The sequence below is a fragment of the Nanorana parkeri genome, unplaced genomic scaffold, assembly GCF_000935625.1.
Source record: "Nanorana parkeri isolate BGI_ZX_2015 unplaced genomic scaffold, ASM93562v1 scaffold1424, whole genome shotgun sequence".
In the NCBI taxonomy this organism is placed as follows: Eukaryota; Metazoa; Chordata; class Amphibia; order Anura; family Dicroglossidae; genus Nanorana; species Nanorana parkeri.
Genome location: NW_017307692.1, coordinates 175,374 through 201,992, shown reverse-complemented (window position 1 = coordinate 201,992; position 26,619 = coordinate 175,374). Strand labels below are relative to the sequence as shown.

The 26,619-nt window shown below is 48.6% G+C and overlaps 1 protein-coding gene across 1 annotated transcript in view; it reads left to right on the top strand.

Annotated features, from left to right (window-relative positions):
• LOC108798170 overlaps positions 1–26,619 on the top strand; it is a 193,101-nt gene that overhangs the window by 3,074 nt on the left and 163,408 nt on the right. Inside the window, 2 exon segments of the mRNA XM_018569902.1 lie at positions 4,075–4,283; positions 25,742–26,488. Of these exon segments, the coding sequence (XP_018425404.1) occupies positions 4,075–4,283; positions 25,742–26,488 (956 nt within the window).

Sequence of the window (26,619 nt, the reverse complement as noted above, 5' to 3'; positions counted from 1 at the left end):
TCCCTAGATGTGATTGTGATACTTATGTGCAAAACGCTGTACAAAATGGGCAGTGACCCTTCTCGAGACAACTGGTAACCTGCACAGGAAGCGCAAGCACTGAATTGGCAAACACACAGGAAACGCCTCATCTGTGGCTGCAGAAAATAAATCAAGGAAACTGGCTGTATTTTTTGAAGACATTTCGCTGGTCATCCGACCAGCTTTCTCAGTTTTTGAACAAGTTATTCAGAATGATCTGGGAATACATATAGTGAATGTATAATCAACATAATGTGTTTATCATAACCAGCATGGGGTCAGGGACCTCATGGAGGTAAGGTGTTCATTGCGTTTGCATAATTGGAGCTAGCAGGTGTTAGTAAGCCACCCAGAGAGAGGAGTTAAAGCAGCATTGCCACATACATACATTATAACACCTCTGTCTGGACGGTTTACTAACATGGGGTGCAGCAAGTGCAGTCTATTTCTCCATCGCAAACTGGACGGGTGCGGTGACATTCCTTGCCAAGTGCTCTGAGCAGCCGGGAATCTTGCACTTGGAAGAGACTGAACTTACCGCACACATGATATTAGGCCCCCCAGAGAGAGGTGTTAACAGCATTGTATGAGGTAGGGATGCGCCCATACCGTTTTTTCGGTATCGGGTATGAGTACTGATATTTATACCGAGTCCCGAGACTGCCGCTAGCCTGGAGCCGGCTTCCTGGGCAATCTGCAAACCAGGAGGCATGTTATTACCTACCGCCCAGCTTTAAGATTCCCCCGGAAGTCGGCTCCATGCTGATCGGCTGGAAAGCCGGCTTCCCGGACAATCAACATGGAAACAGCTTCCCGGCCAATACGGGAGGCGGGTCATTACCTGCCGCCCGGCTTCCTGATTGGCTGGGAAGCCTACTCTATGTTCCCTACTGGCACTACTGGTCAGAGGAAATCTCCCTCTGACCGGAAGTTCCAGTATCGGAGGTAAGTACGCAAACAAGAACTCGGTATCGGCACCGATATTAGTATCAATGCATCCCTAGTATGTGGCAATTCTGTTTCCTCTCTCTGGGTGGCTTAATAACACCTGCTAGCTCCAATCTTGCAAATGCAATCAGCACCTTACCTCCATGAGGTCTCTGACCCCATGCTGTTTGGCTGACTCCATGATGAATGCCCGGGAAGGCAGCTTACTGGCCAATTGGCATTGAGCCGGCCAAACTGCATGGAGCCAGCTTCCTGTACAATCAGGAAGCCGGGTGGTGAGTCATTACCCGCCTCCCGGCCTCCTGATTGGCCGGGAGGCCCACTTCATGTGCTCTCGCAGCACTACCCCTCACAGGAAATCTCCCTCTGACAGGAAGTTCTGGTATCAGAGGTAAGTACGGGTACAAGAACTCGCCCAAATACTCGTTATCGGCACCGATGCTAATATCAATGCATCCCTAGTATGTGGCAATGCTGTTTTAACACCTCTCTCTGGGCGGCTTAATAATACCTGCTAGCTCCAATTATGCAATTGCATTCAGCACCTCTCATTGAGTTCCATTGCCGCCCGACCACGATACTTCACTTACCCTGGACCAATGTGCTTCTCCTCCTGAGGTATAAGGAGCAGCTTGCGCAGCACACGGTCATACAAAGACTAGGATTAGGATATCAGACTTTATTCGGAGGGTCCCGGGAAATTCTTTGTTTTCATTCATTTTGAAGATGGGGGACTAATGAACACGCCGTGTACTGGCTGAGCCGAGCACTTCCCTGTTCAATGATTCAGTAGCAAATGTTGGTTTTAGAAAACTCATTAAAGGATGTTTAAGCTCTAACAATGAACTTCTCCTCTTTGTTTGTTAAATATACCATTGGAAGTGTGTGTTATAGCTGCTCGATAAAAAAGAATACCTGTTGATCCTGCCAGAAATTGTGTGAGCTGCTAACTTCCTGAGCTGTGTTATCAGTTCCATTGTTCTTGGCTATCTCTGAGGACTTTAGAACCCTACCTCTCTGTTATAAAAAAATAGAAGAGGGGAAGGTTTGTGTAGTCCTGTCCTAGGGTGACAGTGCAGCTTCTCTCCATAGATACTAGGGATGCACCCATACCGGTTTTTCGATATCAAGTACAAGTACTGACATTTGTTTTTTCAGTACTCGCCAATACCGAGTACTTGTGCCCCGGTTATTAGGAAGTTGGCTTCCTGATTGCCTGTGAAGCTGGTGTTCTACTGAAAGAACACTGACTTCACTTGCCAAGGCTGCCTGGCTCCCTGACCAATCAGGAAGCCGGGGGGCGAGTCACGAGGTGCCGTCCAGCTTTTTAATTGGTCAGGAAGCCAGGCTGCCTAGCAACAAGTGAAGCCGGCTTCTTTGCCAACAAGTGGAGCCGGCTTCCTTGCCAACAAGTGAATTGCCAACAAGTGAAGCCGGGCTTCCTTGCCAACAAGTGGAGCCGGCTTCCTTGCCAACAAGTGGAGCCGGCTCCCTAGCCAATCAGGAAGCCAGACGGCTACTCATGACCCGCCTCCTGGCTTTCTGATTGGCTAGGTAGCCGGCTTCACTTGTTTCTAGGCAGCGTGGCTTCCTGACTAATTGGGAAGCCGGAACATGGGTCATTAAGTGCTGCCCCAGCTTCCTGATTGGCTGGCAAGCCAGGCTGCCTACCAACACGTGAAGTTGGCTTCCTAGCCAATCAGGAAGCCGGGCAGCATGATGTGACTTCACTTGTTCCTAGGCAGCCTGGCTTCCTGACCAATCTAGGAGGCGGGTCATTACATGCTGCCCGTCTTCCTGATTGGTTAGGAAGGCAGGCTGCCTACCAAGTGAAGCTGCTTCCTAGCCGATCTGGAAGCAGGTCATAACCCACCGCCTGGCTTCCTGATTAGAAAGGAAGTCGGCTGTATGCTCCCTCGGCACTGCCGGTCAGAGGAAGATCTCCCTCTGACCGGAAGTTCCGTTATCGGAGGTAAGTATTATTAAAGATTATGAGGAAGTCGGGGAGCAGATCATGACCCATCGCCCGGCTTCCTGATTCGCTAGAACACCCCGGCTTCACAGGTAAAGAACACCGGCTTTGCTTGCCGCGGCTGCCTGGCGTCCTGACCAATCAAGAAGCTGGCCGGCGAGTCATGAGGTGCTGTCCAGATTCCTGGCAACAAGTAAAGCTGGCTTCCTAGCCAACCAGGAAGCCGGGCGGCCTTTTTTGACCTGCCTTCTGGCTTCCTGATTGGCTAGGTCCTAGGAAGTCGGCGTCACTTGATGCTAGGTACCTTGGCTTCCTGACCAAGCAAGAAGCCAGGACGTGGGTCATTATGTGCCGCCCAGCTTCCTGATTGGTTAGCAAGCCAGGCTGCCTAGCAACATGTGAAGCCGGCTTCCTAGCCAATCAGGAAGCCGGCAGGCAGGTCATAACCCACCACTAGGCTTCCTGATTGGAAAGGAAGCCAGCTCCATGCTTCCTCGGCACTTGCCGTCGGAGGGGATCTCATTCTGACCGGAAGCTCTGGTATCGGAGGTAAGTATCGGAGCAGTTAGGCGAGTAATTGCCCAAATACTCGGTATCGGCACCAATACTAGTATCGGTATCAGTGTATCCCTAGTAGTAGATACAGTTGGCCCCCTAGGACTGGAAATATGTTACTGGCAGAATCACCAGTATAATATAAAGGAGATAAAGTCGAAGAAAAGCAATGAATGCCGCGACCATATTACATTTTTGTTCTTCCACGTATTGTTTCCTCCAGACGCACAACACCACTGGAATAACATGGACAAACCGCCCGTCATCTTCCCAGATAATGAGATTAAAAATGAAGACATCACATGGGAATCTTTTGAAGAAACCCCCGTTATCCCAAATGTCCATCTAATAGCACATAACGCAGATCCACCACCTGATCCGCCGACACGTGGCGGTTTTGCTGCTCCGTCATTTCCCGTCACTCATCACACAGGGAGTAAAACCTTCCTCTGCCCCGAATGTGGGAAATGTTTCAACAGAAGGGGAGGGCTTATGGTCCACCAGAGAAGTCACACCGGAGTGAAGCAATTTTCGTGTCCCCAGTGCGGGAAATGTTTCATATACAGATCCTCCCTCAGCAGACACGAGCGGGTCCACACCGGGGAGAAACCATATACGTGTTCCAAGTGCGGCAAATCCTTTTCTCAGAGGAACAGCCTTTTCACCCACGAAAGGACGCACACGGGTGCAAAGCCGTACACGTGTTCAGTATGTGGGAAACGTTTCACCGATAGATCCAATTTGCTTAGACACGAGAAACTCCACATCGGTGATCGCCCGTATTCGAGTTATTAATGTGGCCAGGAGTACTCGCACAAAGCCTCTCATGTCCGACAACAAGAAGTTCTTACACTATGAGGTGAGAGACAAGTTGGCATGGGCACACAATGGGGCTTTTATTCCAGCACTAATAAGGGAATGTACTGTATAGTGTTTAGTACAAATGTTCATTATTAAACGGACAAATTAAAAAATACATTTTCATATTTCCATAGCTCAAGCTGAAATGCACACATAAGCTTGAGGGGTGACTCCCCTCCCCCCATCCATACTGCTCCTTAGGTTTCAATGAGAGACATCTTACCTGAAAGGAGACCACTTTTGCTGTCCTCTCTCCTTAGATAGCCAATAGTTGGGAATCTTGATTGAAGTGTGTATATGTATATATAAAATCTGCGATGCAATGATACCGTTTTTTGGGTATCAAGTACGAGCACCGATCATTTTTTTTGGTACTCTCCGATACCGAGTACTGGTGCCTTGTGCCCTGATTATCAGGAAGTCGGCTTCCTGATTGCCTGTGTTCTAGTGAAAGAACACTGGCTTCACTTGCCAAGACTGCCTGGCTTCCTGACCAATCAGGAAGCCGGGTGGCGAGTCATGAGATGCCGTCCGGTTTCTTGATTGGTCAGGAAGCCAGGCTGCCTAGCAACAAGCTACCTAGCCAATCAGGAAGCCAGGCGGCTAGTCATGACCCAGCTTCCTGATTGGCTAGGTAGCCGGCTTCACTTGTTTCTAGGCAGAGTGGCTTCCTGACCAATCAGGAAGCAAGGACCTGGGTCGCGAAGTGCCACCCCGGCTTCATGGTTGGTTAGGAAGCCAGGCTGCCTACCAACAAGTGAAGTTGGCTTCCTAGCCAATCAGGAAGCCAGGCGGCACGTCATGACCTGCCTCCCGTCTTCCTGATTGCCTAGGAAGCCGGCTTCACTTGTTTCTATGCAGCCTGGCTTCCTGACCAATCTGGGAGGTGGGTCATTACCTGCTGCCCGTCTTCCTGATTGGTTAGGAAGCCAGGCTGCCTAGCAACAAGTGAAGCCGGCTTCCTAGCCAATAAGGAAGCCTAGAGGCAGGTCATAACCCACCATACGGCTTCCTGATTGGAAAGGAAGCCGGCTCCATGCTCCCTTGACATTGCTGGTCAGAAGGAAATCTTCCTCTGATCGTAAATTTCGGTATCTGAGCATTTGGGCGAGTACGAGCCCCCGGGGCTGTCCATGGCTGTGCCTGCGGAAGGAGGAGGAGGAGATAAAGAACCAGACAGGCACTGCCATGGACAGCTATCTGCAGGTCCCCAGCAGGCTGCCGAGGTCCCCACAAGCGCAGAAACTCGGACGGCCACTGCTGTTTGAAAATTTAAAGGGCCGGTATCGGCCTTAAAGATCGGGGCATTTTCACAAGTACAAATGCTCGTGAAAATGCCTGGTATCGGTATCGGCACATCCCTAACATGTATGTTAATAAATAGACGTACTTGATTTGCTATTTGGAGTGTCGGTGTCCATTCTTCTATTTGTAACCTGTTGATCAGACATAGGCTGAATGTCCAGCAGTCTAGTCAAGCTTTCCAGATTAGTGCATGTGTGTTCCGGCTGAGACCTGTGACACTGGCAGAGAGGGCAGCCATCAGGGGGGTACGGCCGATACTCATGTAAGGGGCCTGGGCAGCCTGGGGGGCCCGCCCGGGTCCCTTACATGACTATTGGCCGACGGTGAAGGGGGAGGAGGCGGAGGCCTGGCACAAGCAGCGCAGGGCCCCAGCATTGCCGCTGCAGCGGCTTTGAGACACGCTAGGGCCCCATCAGCGACGCTGGACGGGACGTCACTTCTGGCTGGTCCGGCGGCAGACAAGGCCATGTGTGCAGGTAAGAAGAGCTAGGAAGGAAGGGAGGGATGCAGCCCTGATCAGCCCACCTGAGACCCCTTCAGAGCCCACCATAGACAGTCTCAGATGGGCTGTGCAGCATCTATGGTGGGCTCTGCAGGGTCACTCTCAGGTGGGTCCTGTGTCCAGCGCGTCACTAAGCCCTGCGTCCAGCACGTCACTAAGCCCTGCGTCCAGCACGTCACTAAGCCCTGCGGCCAGAGGCGCGGGGCCCGGCCCAAAGCTGTGTAAGGGGCCCCAACATTTCTGATGGCTGCCCTGCTGGCAGACTATCTTCAGGTGTCATTCTACATAGCAGTGGCTGCATTTTGACAGCTGCTGTTGCTATGTGATACAATGCCCAGATTGACAGCCAGGAATGGCCAGTAATGGTGGCAGGGGGAGAGGGGCAGGACGTAGGAGATATGCCCTAGGAGCCTTACTGACGTTGTGTAAGGCATATCCTCCACGCACATGTCCTCTAACTTGTTACTATGGAGGCTTGTATTTCTTGTGGTCACGCAGCTTTCTTTCTATGGCAGTGGCATACCATCTGATATACAAGTTCTTGGTTTGGTAATGATGTCATCAAGATCAACAGAGGTTTATATTCTGAAGGATATTCATGAAGAAGTGTCAAATAATTGTTTTGCCTATTGAAGTCCAGCTAGGAAAGGGTTAAGACTTTTTGTATTTTTAGTGTTGGCTGTAACCCACTGGAGAGATTTTCTATCACATCCAGACAGGAAAAGCAGGCGATGGGTGTCATGGGGAAAGCAAAACCTGACAATGGTTCTGAATCTTACACATATTACTATTTTCAGAAACCATTAGATAGCCGATTAATCGGAAAAAAATAATTGGATAAAAAAAATACCAAATACGTGGCCAAACCTGACGTGTGGAGTTATCGTAGGTGCGCCAGACTTGGGTTTCCGTTAGCATACGCGCATTTGCAGGGTTGGGGGAGTTTCAATTCTTTTTGGGAGGGGGAATCTTTTTTTTAACATTTTTTTTTTTACTTCATTGCTATCACATGGGGAAGCTCACAAGCCCCCTATGTGATGGCACATTGGAGGTGACGGGTTCTCTTTAAGGTGACATGAGGTATTGGCTAGGAAGCCGGCTTCACTTGTTTCTATGCAGCCTGGCTTCCTGACCAATCTGGGAGGTGGGTCATTACCTGCTGCCCGTCTTCCTGATTGGTTAGGAAGCCAGGCTGCCTAGCAACAAGTGAAGCCGGCTTCCTAGCCAATAAGGAAGCCTAGAGGCAGGTCATAACCCACCATACGGCTTCCTGATTGGAAAGGAAGCCGGCTCCATGCTCCCTTGACATTGCTGGTCAGAAGGAAATCTTCCTCTGATCGTAAATTTCGGTATCTGAGCATTTGGGCGAGTACGAGCCCCCGGGGCTGTCCATGGCTGTGCCTGCGGAAGGAGGAGGAGGAGATAAAGAACCAGACAGGCACTGCCATGGACAGCTATCTGCAGGTCCCCAGCAGGCTGCCGAGGTCCCCACAAGCGCAGAAACTCGGACGGCCACTGCTGTTTGAAAATTTAAAGGGCCGGTATCGGCCTTAAAGATCGGGGCATTTTCACAAGTACAAATGCTCGTGAAAATGCCTGGTATCGGTATCGGCACATCCCTAACATGTATGTTAATAAATAGACGTACTTGATTTGCTATTTGGAGTGTCGGTGTCCATTCTTCTATTTGTAACCTGTTGATCAGACATAGGCTGAATGTCCAGCAGTCTAGTCAAGCTTTCCAGATTAGTGCATGTGTGTTCCGGCTGAGACCTGTGACACTGGCAGAGAGGGCAGCCATCAGGGGGGTACGGCCGATACTCATGTAAGGGGCCTGGGCAGCCTGGGGGGCCCGCCCGGGTCCCTTACATGACTATTGGCCGACGGTGAAGGGGGAGGAGGCGGAGGCCTGGCACAAGCAGCGCAGGGCCCCAGCATTGCCGCTGCAGCGGCTTTGAGACACGCTAGGGCCCCATCAGCGACGCTGGACGGGACGTCACTTCTGGCTGGTCCGGCGGCAGACAAGGCCATGTGTGCAGGTAAGAAGAGCTAGGAAGGAAGGGAGGGATGCAGCCCTGATCAGCCCACCTGAGACCCCTTCAGAGCCCACCATAGACAGTCTCAGATGGGCTGTGCAGCATCTATGGTGGGCTCTGCAGGGTCACTCTCAGGTGGGTCCTGTGTCCAGCGCGTCACTAAGCCCTGCGTCCAGCACGTCACTAAGCCCTGCGTCCAGCACGTCACTAAGCCCTGCGTCCAGAGGCGCGGGGCCCGGCCCAAAGCTGTGTAAGGGGCCCCAACATTTCTGATGGCTGCCCTGCTGGCAGACTATCTTCAGGTGTCATTCTACATAGCAGTGGCTGCATTTTGACAGCTGCTGTTGCTATGTGATACAATGCCCAGATTGACAGCCAGGAATGGCCAGTAATGGTGGCAGGGGGAGAGGGGCAGGACGTAGGAGATATGCCCTAGGAGCCTTACTGACGTTGTGTAAGGCATATCCTCCACGCACATGTCCTCTAACTTGTTACTATGGAGGCTTGTATTTCTTGTGGTCACGCAGCTTTCTTTCTATGGCAGTGGCATACCATCTGATATACAAGTTCTTGGTTTGGTAATGATGTCATCAAGATCAACAGAGGTTTATATTCTGAAGGATATTCATGAAGAAGTGTCAAATAATTGTTTTGCCTATTGAAGTCCAGCTAGGAAAGGGTTAAGACTTTTTGTATTTTTAGTGTTGGCTGTAACCCACTGGAGAGATTTTCTATCACATCCAGACAGGAAAAGCAGGCGATGGGTGTCATGGGGAAAGCAAAACCTGACAATGGTTCTGAATCTTACACATATTACTATTTTCAGAAACCATTAGATAGCCGATTAATCGGAAAAAAATAATTGGATAAAAAAAATACCAAATACGTGGCCAAACCTGACGTGTGGAGTTATCGTAGGTGCGCCAGACTTGGGTTTCCGTTAGCATACGCGCATTTGCAGGGTTGGGGGAGTTTCAATTCTTTTTGGGAGGGGGAATCTTTTTTTTAACATTTTTTTTTTTACTTCATTGCTATCACATGGGGAAGCTCACAAGCCCCCTATGTGATGGCACATTGGAGGTGACGGGTTCTCTTTAAGGTGACATGAGGGGTCTTTTAGACCCCTAGTGTCACCTTTCCACTTCCCTGGATTCAGCTGCGGAGGCACCTGAATGCCAACACAGCAGGCAGTGGCTTGGAGCAATATCCAGCCTGCTATTGGTTATTTAAAATTTGCAAGAGCAGGCTGGCTATTGCACCCGCCTACTGCCTGCTGTCAATCAGCAGAGGAGGCAACTGAAGGAGAAAGTTCTCTTTCAGGTCCTCCTCTGCTGATTGACAGCAGTCAGTGGGCGGGTGCAATAGCCAGCCTGCTCTTGCAAATGTAAAATAACCAATAACAGGCTGGATATTGTTGTCAGCCAACGAAGGGAGCTTGGATGCCGGCTTTCTACCGCCGCTAGAAGAGGGGGCACGGGGGGAGCAGCAGAGGTACAGGGGCAGCAGTGCAGGAATGGGGACAGCAGCGGAGGCACGCGGGGAGCAGCAGAGGTACATGGGGCAGCAGTGCAGGAATAGGGACAGCGGCGGAGGCACGCGGGGAGCAGCAAAGGTACAGGGGCAGCAGTGCAGGAACAGGGGTGGCAGCAGAGGCACGGGGCGAGCAGCAGAGGTACAGGGGCAACAGAGGCACGGGGAGAGCAGCAGAGGTACAGGGGCAGCAGCGGAGGCAATGGGGAGAGCAGCAGTGCAGGTACAGGGGTGGCAGCGGAGGCACGGGGAGAGCAGCAGAGGTACAGGGGCAGCAGTGCAGGAACGAGGGCAGCAGCGGATGCCAGGGGGGAGCAACGGTGGAATGGCGGTAGCATTGAGGAATGGCGTCAAAATAGAGGAACGGCGACAGCACCAGCGGGGTAATGCAGAGGCACAGCGCTCTCTCCTCCCCACTGGTGCCGGCTGCAGCTTTCTGCGTCCCCGCTGCCTCTACCGATAGAAGCGGTGAGAGCAGCGGGGATTGAAAAGGACACAGACCGCAGCCACCAGTACCAGCAGGGAGGAAAACTGAGAAGCAGAGCAGCGGCGGCAGCAGCAACGAATGGAAAATCAACTAATCGATGATGAGAATCGTTGCCAATTCTCATTATCAATTATAAATCGTATTGCAGCCCTAAAAATAATGTGTTTTTTACGCTCTCCATTGCTATGCTAAGACATTTCCTATCGCTTCCTAGCCCTGTCACCAGGACAGGAAATTACTGCAGACACAGACAGCAAATGTCTTGAGAAAGGGACAACTAGTTTGTGGGAGGCATAAAAAAGGCCCGCTAAGTCAAACAGGACCAACCATCCCTAACCGGGGTGGTGAACTTTGGCTCCCTGTCATTTAACATGTCTATACTGGAAATCTGACAACAATTTACCCCTTTGGCCATGTAACTCGAACAAATAACACCTGTTCATGTCTTCATGGCACCACTGAGAATGGAATATGGAAAGAGAACAGGGTCTCCTGTCATGCTCTTGGATCATCAACATCTCTACCTCGACGCATTACGAGACACCATGGTGAATGGGCTAAGGTGACTACAAATGCTTGGGAGTGTTCCCGACAGTCAATTAGAACCGGTGAAGCCTCCTGGATGAGGGGCAAAACATCTTCAACATGGCAGAACAAGTCCACTTGAACATGATCAACTACCACCACCCATCTGAAGGTTTGTCCATTGGACTAGTGTGTCCTATTAAGGAACGGGCCGGTTCTTTCTTTGAACCTTCTGTCTTCCAAGGACTATGACAAAGCAGATGACACCAAGTTGAGGTGGAAATGTGTGAATTTAATGGATATTTACAAAATTCTAGCCGTCTATTATATCATCCAAGGGTATTGTCAGCATGAAGCTTACAGCGGCTGGGATCAGTGCACGGAGAATCAAATTGGTCCTTCAGAAAATAGGTTCCTTCTGAAAAGTTCAACTCATAACATTGGTCGCTGGTTCCGTAGGATAGAGCATCCTACCATGAATACCTCACATAGAACCACAGTTGCCTTTTATCGGTTCTTCCCACCTAATATTTGGTACAACTGTGGTCAATGTACACGTTTTGCTGATATACACAACCAGGTCAGCTTTTGTGGAGCAGCTCGAGTCTGGAATGGCCCCATACACTCGGTGGACAGGCATGGACATTGCAGAAGACTTTGGCCAAGCAGTGCGGTAGGACGGGCCAACAGAGGTTCTGTATGAAGCTGAAGTTGGGGGGTTGGTGTAGGCAAGTTGAGGAGAGGTGGATCATTGGACTTATTTTACGAGTACTGTTGTCCCTTCAAGTGGACCAATCACTAACTTTTCAATGTTTCCTGATGTCATAATAGACAAAAACAGTATAGCATTGAAGAAAATTGCCATCCTCGGGTTTGACGGTTCCTGCGTCTTCTACTGAAGTGTGGTCAATTTGAGTCTCCAGTCCCTCTACTGGACTATTTTCACTGTCTGGCAGCTCCGAAAGGTGAGAGGGGGCTGACACAACAAATAACAAAAACATAATAGATCTTCATTTACATTGAAATGAATCTGTGGGCCAGAAACAAAACGAGGGTCCAGGACGAGGGTCCAGGAAGTAGAAGGTGACCCGGAATATTGCCTGCAAAAAGATGGCGCTGTCCTTCTGAAGAGAGAAGCAGATGAATTCATTGTGAGGGGGAATACTATGAGAGGTAAAAAAAATACCTGTAAGTAGGGAAGCACCAATACCAGTTTTTCGGTATCGAGTACGAGTACTGATATTTTGCTTTCGGTACTCACCAATACCGGTGCTTCCGCTGCCATGGATCCTTCTTTCCGGGCAATCTGGTCATAGGTTTGCTCAGGAAGCCGGCTCCATGTTGTTTGGCCGGCTCGATGGTGATTGGCCGGGAAACCGGCTTCCAAGCCAATCCTGATTGCACGAGAAGCCGACTCCATGTTCTCCTACGGCACTGCTGGTAAGAGTAAATCTTCCTCTGACCGGCAGGTCCGGTATAGGGGAAGGTATCGGAGCATTAGGACGAGTACTCTCCTAAATACTCATACTCGGCGCATCCCTAACTGGAAGTCTTACACATTACAATTTTAACTACATGGTTTGCTAGCAATATACGCTGATCAGAAATAACATTCTAACCATCTGCCTAATATTGAGTAGGCCCGCCTTTTGCCGCCAAAACAGCCCTGACCCATTGAGGCTTGGACTCCACTAGACCTCTGGAGGTATGCTGTACAGGTACCACTGTAGACCGGGAAGACCTCCCCCAAGAGCTGCGGTTCTGGAATTGCTCTGACCCAGTCGTCTAGTCGTCACAATTTGGCCCTTTTCAAAGTCACTCAAATTCTTAGGTTTGTCCATTCTTCCTGGTAATAACACATCAACTTCGGGGACACAATGTTCACTTGCTGCCTAATATATCCCCCCCACTTCCAGGTGCCATTGTAATATATCCCCCCCCCTCTTCCAGGTGTCATTGTAATATATCCCCCCCACTTCCAGGTACCATTGTAATATATCCCCCCCACTTCCAGGTACCATTGTAATATATCCCTCCACTTCCAGGCTCCATTGTAATATATACCCCCCACTTCCAGGCACCATTGTAATATATCCCCCCCACTTCCAGGCACCATTGTAAGCAGACAATCAATGTTATTCACTTCACCTGTCAGTGGTCATAATGTTATGGCTGATCAGTGTATCCTCTAGTGCAGGGGTAGGCAACTTTGGCACTCCAGCTGTGGTGGAACTACAAATCCCATGAGGCATTGCAAGATTCCCACAGCCACAGACATGACTCCCGAAGAGAGATGCATCATGGGATTTGTAGTTTCACCACAGCGGGAGGGCCAGAGGTTTGAGACCCCTGCTCTAGTGCAAGGGTAGGCAACCTTGGCACTCCAGCTGTGGTGGAACTACAAATCCCATGAAACATCGCAACATCGCAGTCACGACTTTCAGAGGCATGATGGGATTCTAGCTCCACCACATCTGGAGTGCCAAGGTTGCCTACTCCTGCTCTAATGCTCTGTAGTTCTAACACACTTCCTGTCCTAGGATGACAACACTCACTCACCACCATGCCGTGTCTATGGAGGAGCAGAGTTGTTACTCTAGAACAGGAAGTGTGTTAGGGATACAGAACACCCATCGCACTCCTGACCGGATAGAAAACCCTAATTGTAGGGTGGGCGCTGAAATGACCGCGGACGCCTCTGCAAAATAAGTCCAGAAAATACAAAAAAGGTCAGTGCTTGTGACCTTTTTTGTATTGTTTAGGAATACAGAACACCTCCCCTCTTCTCCGTAACGCTTTCTGTAGTCCACTGAAAAGAACTGGGCAGGTCGGTAACATTGGTTTTATTGTTTTCCTGTAATGATATAGTGAAGATATAATGCAGCAATTTACACAGGACATGCAAGTCATGACATCAGTCCCTGTCCTCTATAGGGGCTTACAGTCCAAATCTTCTCTACGCCCACACAAACGCCAATTTGGTCACATGCCACCTAAGCCATCGCTATGGTATAGGAGTGCCGTAGGAACCCGGACAACCCATCTCCAGGCACATCATGACCCTGGTGTGAATAGAACCCCATATCTCTGAGGCAATAGTCGCTCAGCCACTGTGAGGTATAAATTAGGGATGCACAGATACCGGTTTTTCCGAACTCACCGATATCGAAGCCGGATGTCCCATTAAGGAAGCCAGGCGGCGTATATCGACTCACCGCCCAGCTTCCTAAATAGCCGGAAAGCGTGTAATGACTCGCCACCCGGCTTCCCGATTAGCAGGGAAGCCATCGCCATGCTCCCTCGTGACGAGTGAGCATGGAGCCGGCTTTCTGGCCAATTAGGAAGCCGGGGGGGCGGGTAATGACTCGCTGCCTGGCTTCCTGATTGGCCAGCTTCCCGACCAATCAGGAAGCCAGACAGCGAGTGATTACACGGCACCCAACTTCCTGATTGCTCCCTCGTCGAGCATGAAGCCGGCTTTCTAGCCAATCAAGGAGATGGTTGGTGGGTAATGACTCGGCCGCCCAGCTTCCCGACCAATCAGAAAGCCAGACAGCTAGTCATTACGCACTGCCCGGCTTCCTGGCCAATCACTCCTTCAGTGGCTCCATGGTCCTTTGTTACCAAGTGATGAGGGAGCATGGAGCCGGCTTCCCGGCCAATCAGGAAGCCAGGCAGCGTGTAATGACTCGCTGCCCAGCTTTCTGATACCGGAAGTTCCGGTATCAGGATAGGCATCGGAGCATTTGGGCGAGTACAAATACTGACCCAAATACTCGGCATCAATATTAGTATCGGCATCGGTGCATCCCTAGTATACCATGAAAGTCATCTGCTTGCTGTTGTCTGCAGCCTTAGAACGGAACCCTTTTTTTTTCTGAAGCCTCCTCTGACTGATAGCACGGAGGATTTCAAAGTTTCTCATACATTTTGATTGCTGCTCTGAAGGACACCAAAGCTACAAATAACGTTTCATCGGCTTCTTGGAAAAGGCCGGCTACTCAGTTCATGACGTCTCTGGTTCCACCGAACATCCAATAAAAATAAAATAAATCACAAAGGGGACTGGAATGAGCTGCTGCCCCCAACACAGGAACCCCGAGTCACTTGTGGGAGCCGAGATGTGACATAAGACAGTTTTTCTTTGAGAAATGCTTCCCGCATTCGGAACACGAATACGGCTTCTCTCCCGTGTGAGTTTTCTTGTGCGCGCTTAGACTCGCACTGTGCGCATAACACTTCCCGCACTCCAGGCATGAAAACGGCTTCTCGCCGGTGTGAATGGTTTGATGAGAGACGAGATACTGCTTGCAGGAAAATCCCTTCCCACATTCGGCACAGGAATACGGCTTCTCTGCCGCGTGGCTCCTCTGGTGCGAGGCGAGCCTTTGCCGGCGGGAAAAGCATTTGCCGCATTCGGGGCAGGAATACGGCTTCTCCCCCGTGTGAACCCTTTCGTGTTTCACGAGGTGGGACTTCAGAGTGAAACATTTGCCGCACTCGGAACATGCAAAGGGCTTCTCCCCCGTGTGGCTCCTCTCGTGGATAGTCAGCTGAAGCTTCCACGCAAAGCACTTGCCGCATTCGGAGCAGGAAAATGGCTTCTCCCCCGTGTGGATTCGCCGGTGCCTGTCCAGATTCGATTTCTCTCGGAAGTCCTTGCCGCAATCCGAACAGGAAAATGGCTTCTCGCTGGTGTGGACTCTCTCGTGCTTGGAGAGAACGGACTTCACGGTAAAGCATTTCCCACATTCGGAACAGGAATAGGGCTTCTCCCCCGTGTGACTTCTCTGGTGGATGGTGAGCTGCACCTTCCACGCGTAACACTTCCCACACTCCGCGCAGGAGAACGGCTTCTCTCCCGAGTGGGTGCTCTGGTGCGCGTCCAGGTTGGACTTCTGTTTGAAGCTCTTGCCGCATTCGGCGCAGGAGAACGGCCTCTCGCCAGTGTGGATTCTCTGGTGTTTGATAAGTCCGCCCTTCCAGTAAAAACATTTTCCACACTCTGAACACGAATACACGTTCTTTCCCGTGTGAAGTCTCTCATGACCAATGAGGATGCGTTTCTGAGAAAACGATTTGCCGCATACGGAACAGTGGAATTTTTCACCCTCCCCGCCTTTGGGATGGGCGGCAGGATGAGAGGCATCAGGGAGAATACTGGCATGTGTAGAGGGATTGGATGATAATGGGTGGGAATTCAGGACAGTGGAGTCTTCTCCTGAAGAATCAGATGTGACGTCATCGGTTTCACACTCTAAAGACATAAAGGGATGCGTCTCTGGGTCAGTCCCGTGCTTTGGGTTATCTGAAGGAAAGCAGACATTTATGGAAATGAGAGGACAACAAGAACAACTGCTCTGTATGTATGTGGTCATGATATGCTCCTTCTCTTCTATGAGCCAAGAATATTTTCCAGGCTTCCCAAGTTTTTCCCATGGTCACCTCATCTCCTTCACCGACCCACTGCAAACTCACCCATCTTGTGTCCAGCTCTGGTCCTCTTCTGGCTTGAACAACACCCAGTACCATTCAACCCAATTCTTGCACGGCCAGGCCGTCATGGACACCCTGACAGTGCTTCATCATTACTCTACACCAGTCTCCCTCAACCAGAGGTTCGTCATGGGTGCTGTGCCTTGTACTGATTCAATACGGTACTCCGATATAAAAGGTGAGGTTCTGATGTGAAGGCGGGACCCCATCTGAGACTGGACTGCCTCAAGATTCGGCATTCTTTCAAAGGGTGTTGCAACTGAGAAAAACGTTAAGAAAAAGTGTTCTACACAGGAACTGCTGCATGGACCGGGGTCGCGCGCATGGACCGGGCTCGCACGTCCCAAAAAGCCCCAAAAGCTTCTTCTACCTTCTGCATGGACATAGTTACAGTTTAAATGTAGGAGCTCTGAAGTCAGGGGAATCCTGCCTATAGATCAGATTATGCTGCTCATTCCTTACCAGGTACAACCACAAAGACAACACATGAGTCCAAATATATCAGAATAAGTGACTCCAGAGCACATAGAAACTGTGGATCTTCTTAGAAGCATTCCTCACCTCTGTTGATCTCTATTGGAGTCTCCTCCTCTTTGATCCTAGCATGTCCTTCTTCCTCCTCAGCTTTGACGTCTCTGGTGTCTGTGAATGAAGATGAGAGTGAAGCCCCCTGTACTGAGATATATGACAGACCCCAGAGAGTGTGTGTGGGGGGGAGACTGGTCATGTCTCTTGGCTGGTAACACACAATGACATGATGTGAGGAGGAGAGCCGGAGTCTAATAGAGGCTGATGGCTCCTGACGCCCCCCACTAGACACATTCCGTCCCCCCATTACTGTCTACTGACAGAGGAGGGGGGAGAAGAAGAGATTGTTGTAGTGACTGAACAAGGAGAATCTGGGACTCTTTTCTGGATGTTTATTCCTCACCTGTGCTGATCTCTGGTGGGGTTTCCTCCTCCTTACACGGCTCATCACTCCTTGACTCCACCTCTTCTTCATCTTCGTCTTTCACTTCAACTTTAATAATAATCAGATTGTCACCCTGAATAAATACAAAGATAAAACAGTGGAGAATGATACAAATATTTGGGTTTTACATCACATTATAGAATCAAGACATAAAATCAAGGTCCTATAGAGACAGTGTTATAATAAGACTCTCAGTTCCTCCTACCTGATCCTCCTGCTGTTCCTGTGTGGAATCCCGGGAATACAGAGGACGGGTCTGAGGGATCTCCTGATGTTCCTGTGTGGAATCCCGGGAATACAGAGGACGGGTCTGAGGGATCTCCTGATGTTCCTGTGTGGAGTCCCGGGAACACAGAGGACGGGGACATCTCTCTGGGGTATTTCTCCTACTGGGTCCAGCTGTAGGAAACACACACACTGACTGAATACATTGGGAAGGAATTAGCAAAGCTCCCAGCGCTAAAACCAGAACCAGATAGACCTTGTAATCCTGGCAAACGCAGGGTAACAGCATTCCTCTTTCTTCTTGCTTTCAGGGAGGAGGAGGAGGAAGTAGCTCCAGCTCTTCTGCTCTCTGTGCCATGTCTTGCATAGATATAGCACAGAAAATGGAGCAGATCCCTCCTAAATAACAAAGAGGACCCAAGCCCCTATGTTAATTAGGAGCGATCTGCTCCATTTTCTCCATTTAGAAGAGTTCACTCTGTGTTAATTCCGCCCCCCTCACTGTTCCTATGTCTTTATATCAGAGGGCGTGTGTATCTAGGTGGATCCTCAATACTCTTCTCTCCTTTACAAGAAATGAAAGTCTCCTCTTACCCGGTGATGTGAGGGGCGGCCGGTTCTCCATCATGACGTCCCCCTACAGATCTTCGTGTCCCTCTAGATCTTCCTATGGTTGTCCGAAATCCTAATGCTGAAAGTAACGGCTGGTAAAGGTGAAGGCGCAATAAACAGAGGCAATATTTATAGCAGATACCCAATGAATAGAGAATCCTAAATGTAGAGAGATTCGTACGTGGGTCAGCTAAGAAGGGTGATGTTCCCTAACGTAGGTCATGGCTCCCAATACCCGTACTTAGGTCTGATCTCCGCTTGTGATGATCAGGAATTATAGTGCTCATGTCTACCGGTGTTCTGACGAGGTGGCCAACTCATCGAGATCTCCAACTCATGACGTCACGTCCATTGTAGATTTCGACAAGATGGCGCTAGTGCAGGTGCGCCAGTCGTCACAGTTTTTTCAATCCTCTTTGACTTCTCCACTTGCCGTAGGCGTGCCTGTGCGGCGTCGAAATTGTCATTGAGTTCTCTAACTCCTGTCGGTTCTTGTGGCATCGGGTGCCCGTGCAGGCGCACTGCCACAGATTGTACAGCTTGATACTTCTCTTGGGTGGCTGATGGGAGTTGGAGGTCTCGATGAGTTGTAGAATTTGATAGAACACAGACAGCACTCCAAATGGAAAAGGATGACTTTGCCGTCTGACCCACCAAGCCGGGATTCCCAATATATACTCAATGGCGTTTAAACCGCCCAACAACTTAACCTCTTGCCGTCCGCCCGTAGTAGAAAAACGGACGGACGGCACTGCTACACTGGCGGGTTGCCGTCGCCAGACGGCATTTTTTTTCTGCTCGCGTACGCACACCGCCCCACAGGTGACTTTAGGGGTCCTAGAGACCCCTAATGTCTCCATAAAGAGGACCTGTCAGTGTGCCTTATAACAATAAGTGCAAAAAAATTAATATAAATAAAAATAAATAAAAGTCACATATAAAAAAGTAAAATAAAATAAAAGTCAGATATAAAAAAAGGGGAAAAAACCCCCCAAAATGTTTAACACCCCCACGTTTACGCGCCTATAAACGTAAATACGCGTCCGGTGCCCCAGCGCGCAAAAATGACAATTGCGCTACACATGTTACATATCGCCGCGAACGTCGCAGTGAGAGCAATCATTTTAGGGCCATCAATCACTGATAACACTAAACTGATGAGCGGTAACAGCTTTTAAAGCGTCGCCTATGGCCAATTTTGGGTATTATCGTTTTTTGAGGTTTTGCGCGCGCACGCAATTTTAAGGCTTGACATGTTTGGTGTCTTTTTACCCGACGTGACCCCATCTTTTATATTTTACCAAAAAATTGGGTAATAATAAATGTTTTATCATTTAATATAGGGGAAACTGTTTTTTTTTTTTAAATTTCGGTAATTTTTCCTTAATATAGTAAAAAAATAAAACCCCCAGTGGTGAATAAATACCACCAAAAGAAAGCTCTATCTGTCCCCAAAAAAGGGTATAAAATTCATTTCAGTACAGCGCTGCATGACGGAATAAATGTCAGTCAAAGTACCGCAGCGCTGAATACTGAAAAATGGCCTGGATGGGAAGGGGGTTTAACACCGCGGATGTCAACTGGTTAAAGGGACGTAGCACCAACATGAGTGGAAGATCAGCCAAGAGATGATGGTTTGTTGGGGTGACATGACACCCCCCCCATCCAATCCATAGACAGTGCTGGGACCCCCCTTTCTCTCATAATAAGAAGACATTATTACCTCCTCCTCACTGGACACACATTCTCCACCTTTATACCCAGCAGCTGCCGGAAATAAAGAAAAACTTTGGTTGAATGCTCTGGGCTCCTCTCAATTGAGCTACCAGAAAATGGCCACCGGCCTTCTTAGCTTCCCCTAGCCGGTAACTGCGCATGCGCGGGACTAGAGCGCCCGGGGCGTGTCTTGTGCGGCTAAGGACAGATGAAAGTAAACAAACACTAGAGCACAAAACGCTAACCGGCGGCCATTTTCTTGTAGTAACGTGAATACAAATACACTGTCTACTTTTATTGTTGTTAGTATTATGACCATTATTTTAAGTAATATTATTATTGGTATAGATAGAAATAAAATAGTTATATATCTAAGGGAACTTGTAAGAGGTTTAGCGAGTACAGTTGGAGTAGCGGCCATTATGTTGTAGCCACACATTTTTCTGGTACCTCAGCCCCAGTTTACTGAGTGTCTATCATCTGCTGCGTTCCTCAATAAGCACTGTGTAACTGATTCACATTTCTATTCAAATCTCCAAAATATTAAGAACTTGATTTTTTTTTTAAAGTTGTCCTCAGTAGAGAAGGTTGCCATGTTGTTGTAGCTCAGAGCTGGGGAGGAGGAGTTGTGGTGGGGAGGTGAATCTGGAGAGTGAGTGTGTGCCCAGTGAGGAGGAGGTAACAATGTCTTCTTATTATGAGAGGAGGAAGAGAGAGGTGGGCTTGATGGGGGGATCATGGCACCTCTGCAAATCATCATCTTCCTGCAAGTCCTCTGATATGAAGAACATTAGATGGTGAGCTCCGCCTGGGCCGGGTATGATGGCACTGGGGGCGTATTCTGTGGTAAGCCAAAACCTATGGTATGGTGCTGCAGATGAGGAACACAGTCTCTTGCAACTCCTGAGGAAGGGTTTCAGGCTGTAGAAACCTCTGAAACATTTACAAAGGTTGTAAATATATATTTATTTTTTTTACTTACCTCAGGGGTGGATCAATTAATATGGAAGCCAGGAGCCAGCTCTGTTGGAAACAACTAGAGAACCTCAAAAGTTAGGCAAGCATTGGCGACCTGGCTCCAGGGATTTGTCCAGCCCTGACTTACCTGATCCCGCTCCTTCTGGCTCACGCTCTCCGAAGCCTCTTCTCCCTGTACTTCTTGTCATCTACGTACCACTGATAGTTCCATAGACCTGTATTAGACGTGAGGAGGCCAAGGGACATTCCACCAGTTGGAGTGAAGGGTGGGAAGAGGAGAGCGTTGACTGTCGGGGGAGCGGGGATGAGGTAAGTAATAGGGGTAGCTCCAATGCAGAGAGGAGTTCTTTAGTTTGCCCGGAGAGGAGATTTAGGCTCAGTTATATATGTTTCATAGTTGGGAGGTTTAGAGTAAAGCTGGCCATAAAATGCTCAAAGTCCTGCTGAATTGGCCAAAATTCAAGCTGTGGATGCCCCTGCTGGTGCCAACTGGCTCCAGCAGGGAGCAAGGTGGAAAACTGTCGGCCAGTCACTGCAGCCAGTCAGCTGGATTCTGACAATGGGGGGCACCAGTTGTCATAATACAGTTGCTGGCAGGTTCCTCCATCCACTCTGTGTAGCTTGGATGGAGGAACCTGTTAGATTTCTTTCATTCAGCCCACAAGCTGAAGAAAGAAATCAGTAAGTGTATGGCCAATGTATGATTGTAAATTGTTACAGAGGTCCCTTGATGTGGCTTTACATGGAGATGTGCATTGTGTCTTTGTGTTCTTCAATTTTCCAGGTTTATTTGCAACTTTATTTAATATGTTTATTTTTTTTACTGCGATGTAAACTTTCCAACCTTCACAAAAATGTATTCCATGTGTAGACTCAAACCTGCAGGGAGTGTTTACAAGGACACACGGATCTGAGGAAGGATGTCATGATGGAGAACCGGTCGCCCCTAATATCACCGGGTAAGGGGAGACTTTCATTTCTTGAGTACTGAGGATCCCCCTAGATACACACATCCTCTGATATAAAGACATAGAAACAATGAGGGGAGAGGGGGGGCGGAATGAACAAAGAGTAAGCTCTACTAAACTGAGAAAATGGAGCAGATCGCTCATAATTAACATAGGGGCTTGTGTCTTCTTTGTTATTTAGGAGGGATCTGCTCCATTTTCTGTGCTGTATCTATGCTAGACATGGCAAAGAGAGCAGAAGAGCTGGAGCTACTTCCTCCTCCTCCCTTAAAGCGAGAAGAAAGAGGAATGCTGTTACCTTGTGTTTGCCAGGATTATAAGCCGGGATATAGGCAGGAAACAGGTCTATCTGATTCACGCCACTCGTGCCAGTTTTAGCGCAGATAGCTTTGCTAATTCCCTCCAATCTATTCAGTCAGTGTGTGTGTTTCCTACAGCTGGATCCAGTAAGAGAAATACCCCAGAGAGATGTCTTATATATATATAAAATTTGTTTTCTATTTTTAAAAGTGAATATATAATTAAAGTTGAAGTTAAAGAGGAAGCAGAAGAGCCATATGTGATGGATGATGAGCTATGTAAAGAGGAAGAAATCCTTCCAGAGATGAGCACAGGTGAGGAATACACACTGAATCCAGAGAAGATTCCCAGATTCTCCTTGTCCAGTCACTACAACAATCTCTTCTTCTCCCCCCTCCTCTGTCAGTAGACAGTAATGGGGGGGCGGAATGTGTTTAGCGAGGGGAGTCAGGAGCCATCAGCCTCTATTAGACTCCGCCTCTCCGCCTCACATCATGTCATTGTGTGTTACCAGCCAAGAGACGTGACCAGTCTCCCCCCACACACACTCTCTCTGGGGTCTCTCATACATCTCAGTAAAGGGGGCTTCACTCTCATTATTTATTCACAGACCCCGGAGACACTCGGAGAGATCCCAAAGCTGAGGCGGAGGAAAAAGGACACGTGAGGATTAAAGAGGAGGAAAGTCCTATAGCGATCAACACAGGTCAGTAATGAACACTTCAATCTGTCCTCCATTTTGTCCCTGTGGAGAGCCACTGAAAAATAATTAACAGAAGAATATTCCTGTATTTACATATTAGTTCTTACTGCTCCTCTAAAATGTATCATTTGTTATACATCATTATAGTTTCTCTATGGCAGCTCTTGTGTGCCATGGTGGACCTTCACCCCTGAGTACAGGTGGATAGGCAGGCTCTGCTTCCTACTCTGAAGTTTATCACATTGTAGCTGTAATTTAATCTTAATCCTTGTGTAGGTTTGGTTCATTTTAACATTCAAAATACAATCTTCAGAGTACGCCAACTACTAATTTAGCTTTATGTTTATTTCCTACAGATGGATCCAGTAACAGAAATAGCCCAGAGCGATGTCCCCGTCCTCTGTATTCCCGGGACTCCACACAGGAACATCAGGAGATCCCTCAGACCCGTCCTCTGTATTCCCGGGATTCCACACAGGAACATCAGGAGATCCCTCAGGCCCGTCCTCTGTATTCCCGGGATACCACACAGGAACATCAGGAGATGCTCCATGATTATGAAGTATGTGGAACTGAGGATCTAGAGAAATAATATAATGGAAGTAATTTCCAAAGACCGCAAAGTGGTTTCTCTGCAATTACCTTTGTTAGCCAGAAAAGCCTCTTCTGTGCACTTCTCTGATTTAGATTCCCTATGTTACTGGAGGCTTGACGTTTAGAGAAAGGAAAGATCTGGAAGATGTACTCTACAGTACATGTGTGGGGAATTTAAAAGTTTTGGCTGGTGAACATTAGGAGGCACACTTATATGTTGATGGATACCAAAAAGCCTCCAGGCCCCAATCCCTGAGTACATGTCAAGCTGACCCCAACCTACTCATTTTGCCAGTTATGAACTATGTGTATCCACTATAACATTCTAGCTGCTAGGTCAGCCTACTTTGTCATCGTTGACTTCACAATCCGTTTCTATCCCTCTCAGGGCCCATTCACACCACATCCAAATCATCTCCAGACCAGACCAGATTGTTTCCGGACCTAAAATGCACCCTAATGTATCCCTATGGTGTTTCTGGCCTCTGTTCACACCAGCACAGTCCGTTCCAGACCAGACCAGACCAGAAAAATACTGCATGTCTCATTTTGTCTGGTCTGGAATGCACTGGAACTGCGGGCTGGTTCACGCCATTTTCTGGACCAGATCTGGCCCGGAAAATGGTGTGAACCTGGCCTTAAAATCAATAAAACTTATGAAAGAAATTTAGGAGGCAACATTTAGGGGTTTAAGAGAAGGATAACTTCACCCATTACCACCCCACTACCCCATCCCCTGTTCCATTCTCAACAAGGTATATCCTATTTCCTCAAGTGACTGTTCTGGATCAGCCTATAACTTTACAGACCTTTTTTTATGAGCTGCAGAGTCATTTGTTTGTATTATTTTATGTTACTTAGGAGGAAAAGGTGATTAAAGTAGAAGTGAAAATAGAAGATGAAGAAGATGATGAGACGTGTAAGGAGGAGGAAATCCCTCCAGAGATCAGCACAGGTGAGGAATAAACACTAAACCCAGAAAAGAGTCCCAGATTCTCCTTGTTCAGTCTCTACAACAATCTCTTCTTCTCCCCCCTCCTCAGTCAGTAGACAGTAATGGGGGGACGGAATGTGTCTAGTGGGGGGAGTCAGGAGCCATCAGCCTCTATTAGACTCCGCCTCTCCTCACATCATGTCATTGTGTGTTACCAGCCAAGAGATGTGACCAGTCTCCCCCCACACACACTCTCTGGGGTCTCTCATACATCTCAGTAAAGGGGGCTTCACTCTCATTCTTATTCACAGACCCCGGAGACACCGAAAACACTCAGAGAGATGTCAAAGCTTTGTCCCGGACGCACAACAGGAAGTAAGAGGAAATCTCTTCAGAGTGAAGAAAATGTTCTCTTACACAGTTGTCACCAGAACAAGTGTCCCCATTGCCCCCTTCATCCATGTTCCTCTATAGAATATGCTTTGTTTAAATGGCAGACAACTGAATCTTAAATTAAGGACTGAGTTTATTTACATAAAGGAATAAACGTAAATTCTAACTACAAACAGGAAATATGGTTGGGGAGGCAGGGATGGGAATTGGGGTATCAATGATTCTGCTAGCACCATCCTTCTCACTCATGCACGGGCCTTTTGCCTCTCCTTGGAAAACTTCCTCCAAGCAGATCCCAGCAAATCTCATCCTTACTTGCAGATCCCAGAGAGACCTGTCCGAGAGCTCATAAAAGGTCACCACTGTTTCAACTTGTGAGTTAGGTTTGTGGATATTACACAGGAAGCCCCCGTCAAGCATACGACAATACTAAATACATTCGGGCAGTAGATACCAGCATTGGGCCTGGACTGTCCCATGGAATAATGACCCCTAGGCCTCCATCTGGCAGTGCCACCATTGCTCCAAGAGCCCTTTTGTTATTTGTTGATCCTCAACTGACTTGTCATAAAGCCATGTAAGCCGTTCTCTCAGGAGGTAGAGATGACCTTTTTATCAAAGTCAATTTTATCAGCTCCAACAGGTGCCAACTCAGATCTTCCTATCACTTTCTGTCCTGGTGACTCGGGTCAACGGTAGAAACAGAGAAGGTGACTAGTCCTGGGCAAAGCGCAGTATTACTTTATGCTTCCAATAAACAGTTCTGTAAATGACCCCCCCATACTACAAATTTCCTTCTGTGGATGAGGATGACAATTCATTATTTTCTGCCAAGAGCAAGGGAGAGAATGTGCCACCACTATGTAAATGAGTAAAATGGCTCCTCCTTTTTATTTCTTCCAGATGGACGATACAGGAGGTATAACGCCGAGAGACAACTTGTCATCTCTCCAGATGGTAAAGTAGATGATGATGATGTCTCATCTGGTTCTTCTGAAGAAGACCTCACCCCAAACCTTCATCCAGGACTGCACAGGGCAGATCTATCATTTGGTCCCTCAACGCAAACCAGAAATTGTCCTTCACATCCAGTGGCCAATCATACAGCTTCTGGTGGGGATGGGACCTTCCCATGTACAGAGTGTGAGAAGAACTTTAGCGTGAGAGCCAAGCTTATCAAACATCAGAGGACCCACTCGTCAGAAAAGCCGTTCTCTTGTTCCCAATGTGGGAAGAGCTTCAGGCAACAATGCCTTCTCCGGAGACATGAAACGAGGCACAACAGCGACAAACCGTTCTCGTGCTCGGAATGTGGCAAGAGCTTTGTCCAAAAATCAGATATTGTTCGACATCAAAGGACTCACACGGGCGAGAAGCCGTTTTCTTGCTCTGAATGCGGCAAGAGCTTCGCCCGGAAACATTACCTCAACACGCACGAAAAAGTTCACTCGGGGGAGAAGCCGTTTTCGTGTTCGGAATGCGGCAAATGCTTCTCCCGGAAATCCTATCTGAACACGCACGAGAAGGTTCACACGGGCGAGAAGCCATTTTCCTGTTCCGAATGCGGGAAATGTTTTGCTGACAGGTACCGCCTGGTCACGCACCATAGAGTTCACACCGGAGATCGGCCATATTCGTGCACCGAGTGCGGGAGAAGCTTCGCCCAGAGTTCTGATCTGATTAGACACAAGAAGGTTCACACCGGTGAACGGCCATATTCGTGTTCTGAGTGCGGGAGGGGGTTCATCAATAAATCAGATCTGATCATCCATGAGAGGATCCACACAGGCGATCAACCGTATTCGTGTTCGGAATGTGGGAAAAGGTTTTCGCACAAATCCACCCTGAAGTCACATCTAGGAACCCACAGGTGACGAGGACCTCACGTCAGAAGGACACTCTACTCTCATGTATGTTCTGTTCCTGCAATGGGGCCTAGTTTACAACACAACGTTATTTAATGAAATATAGCTATTTACCTTGTA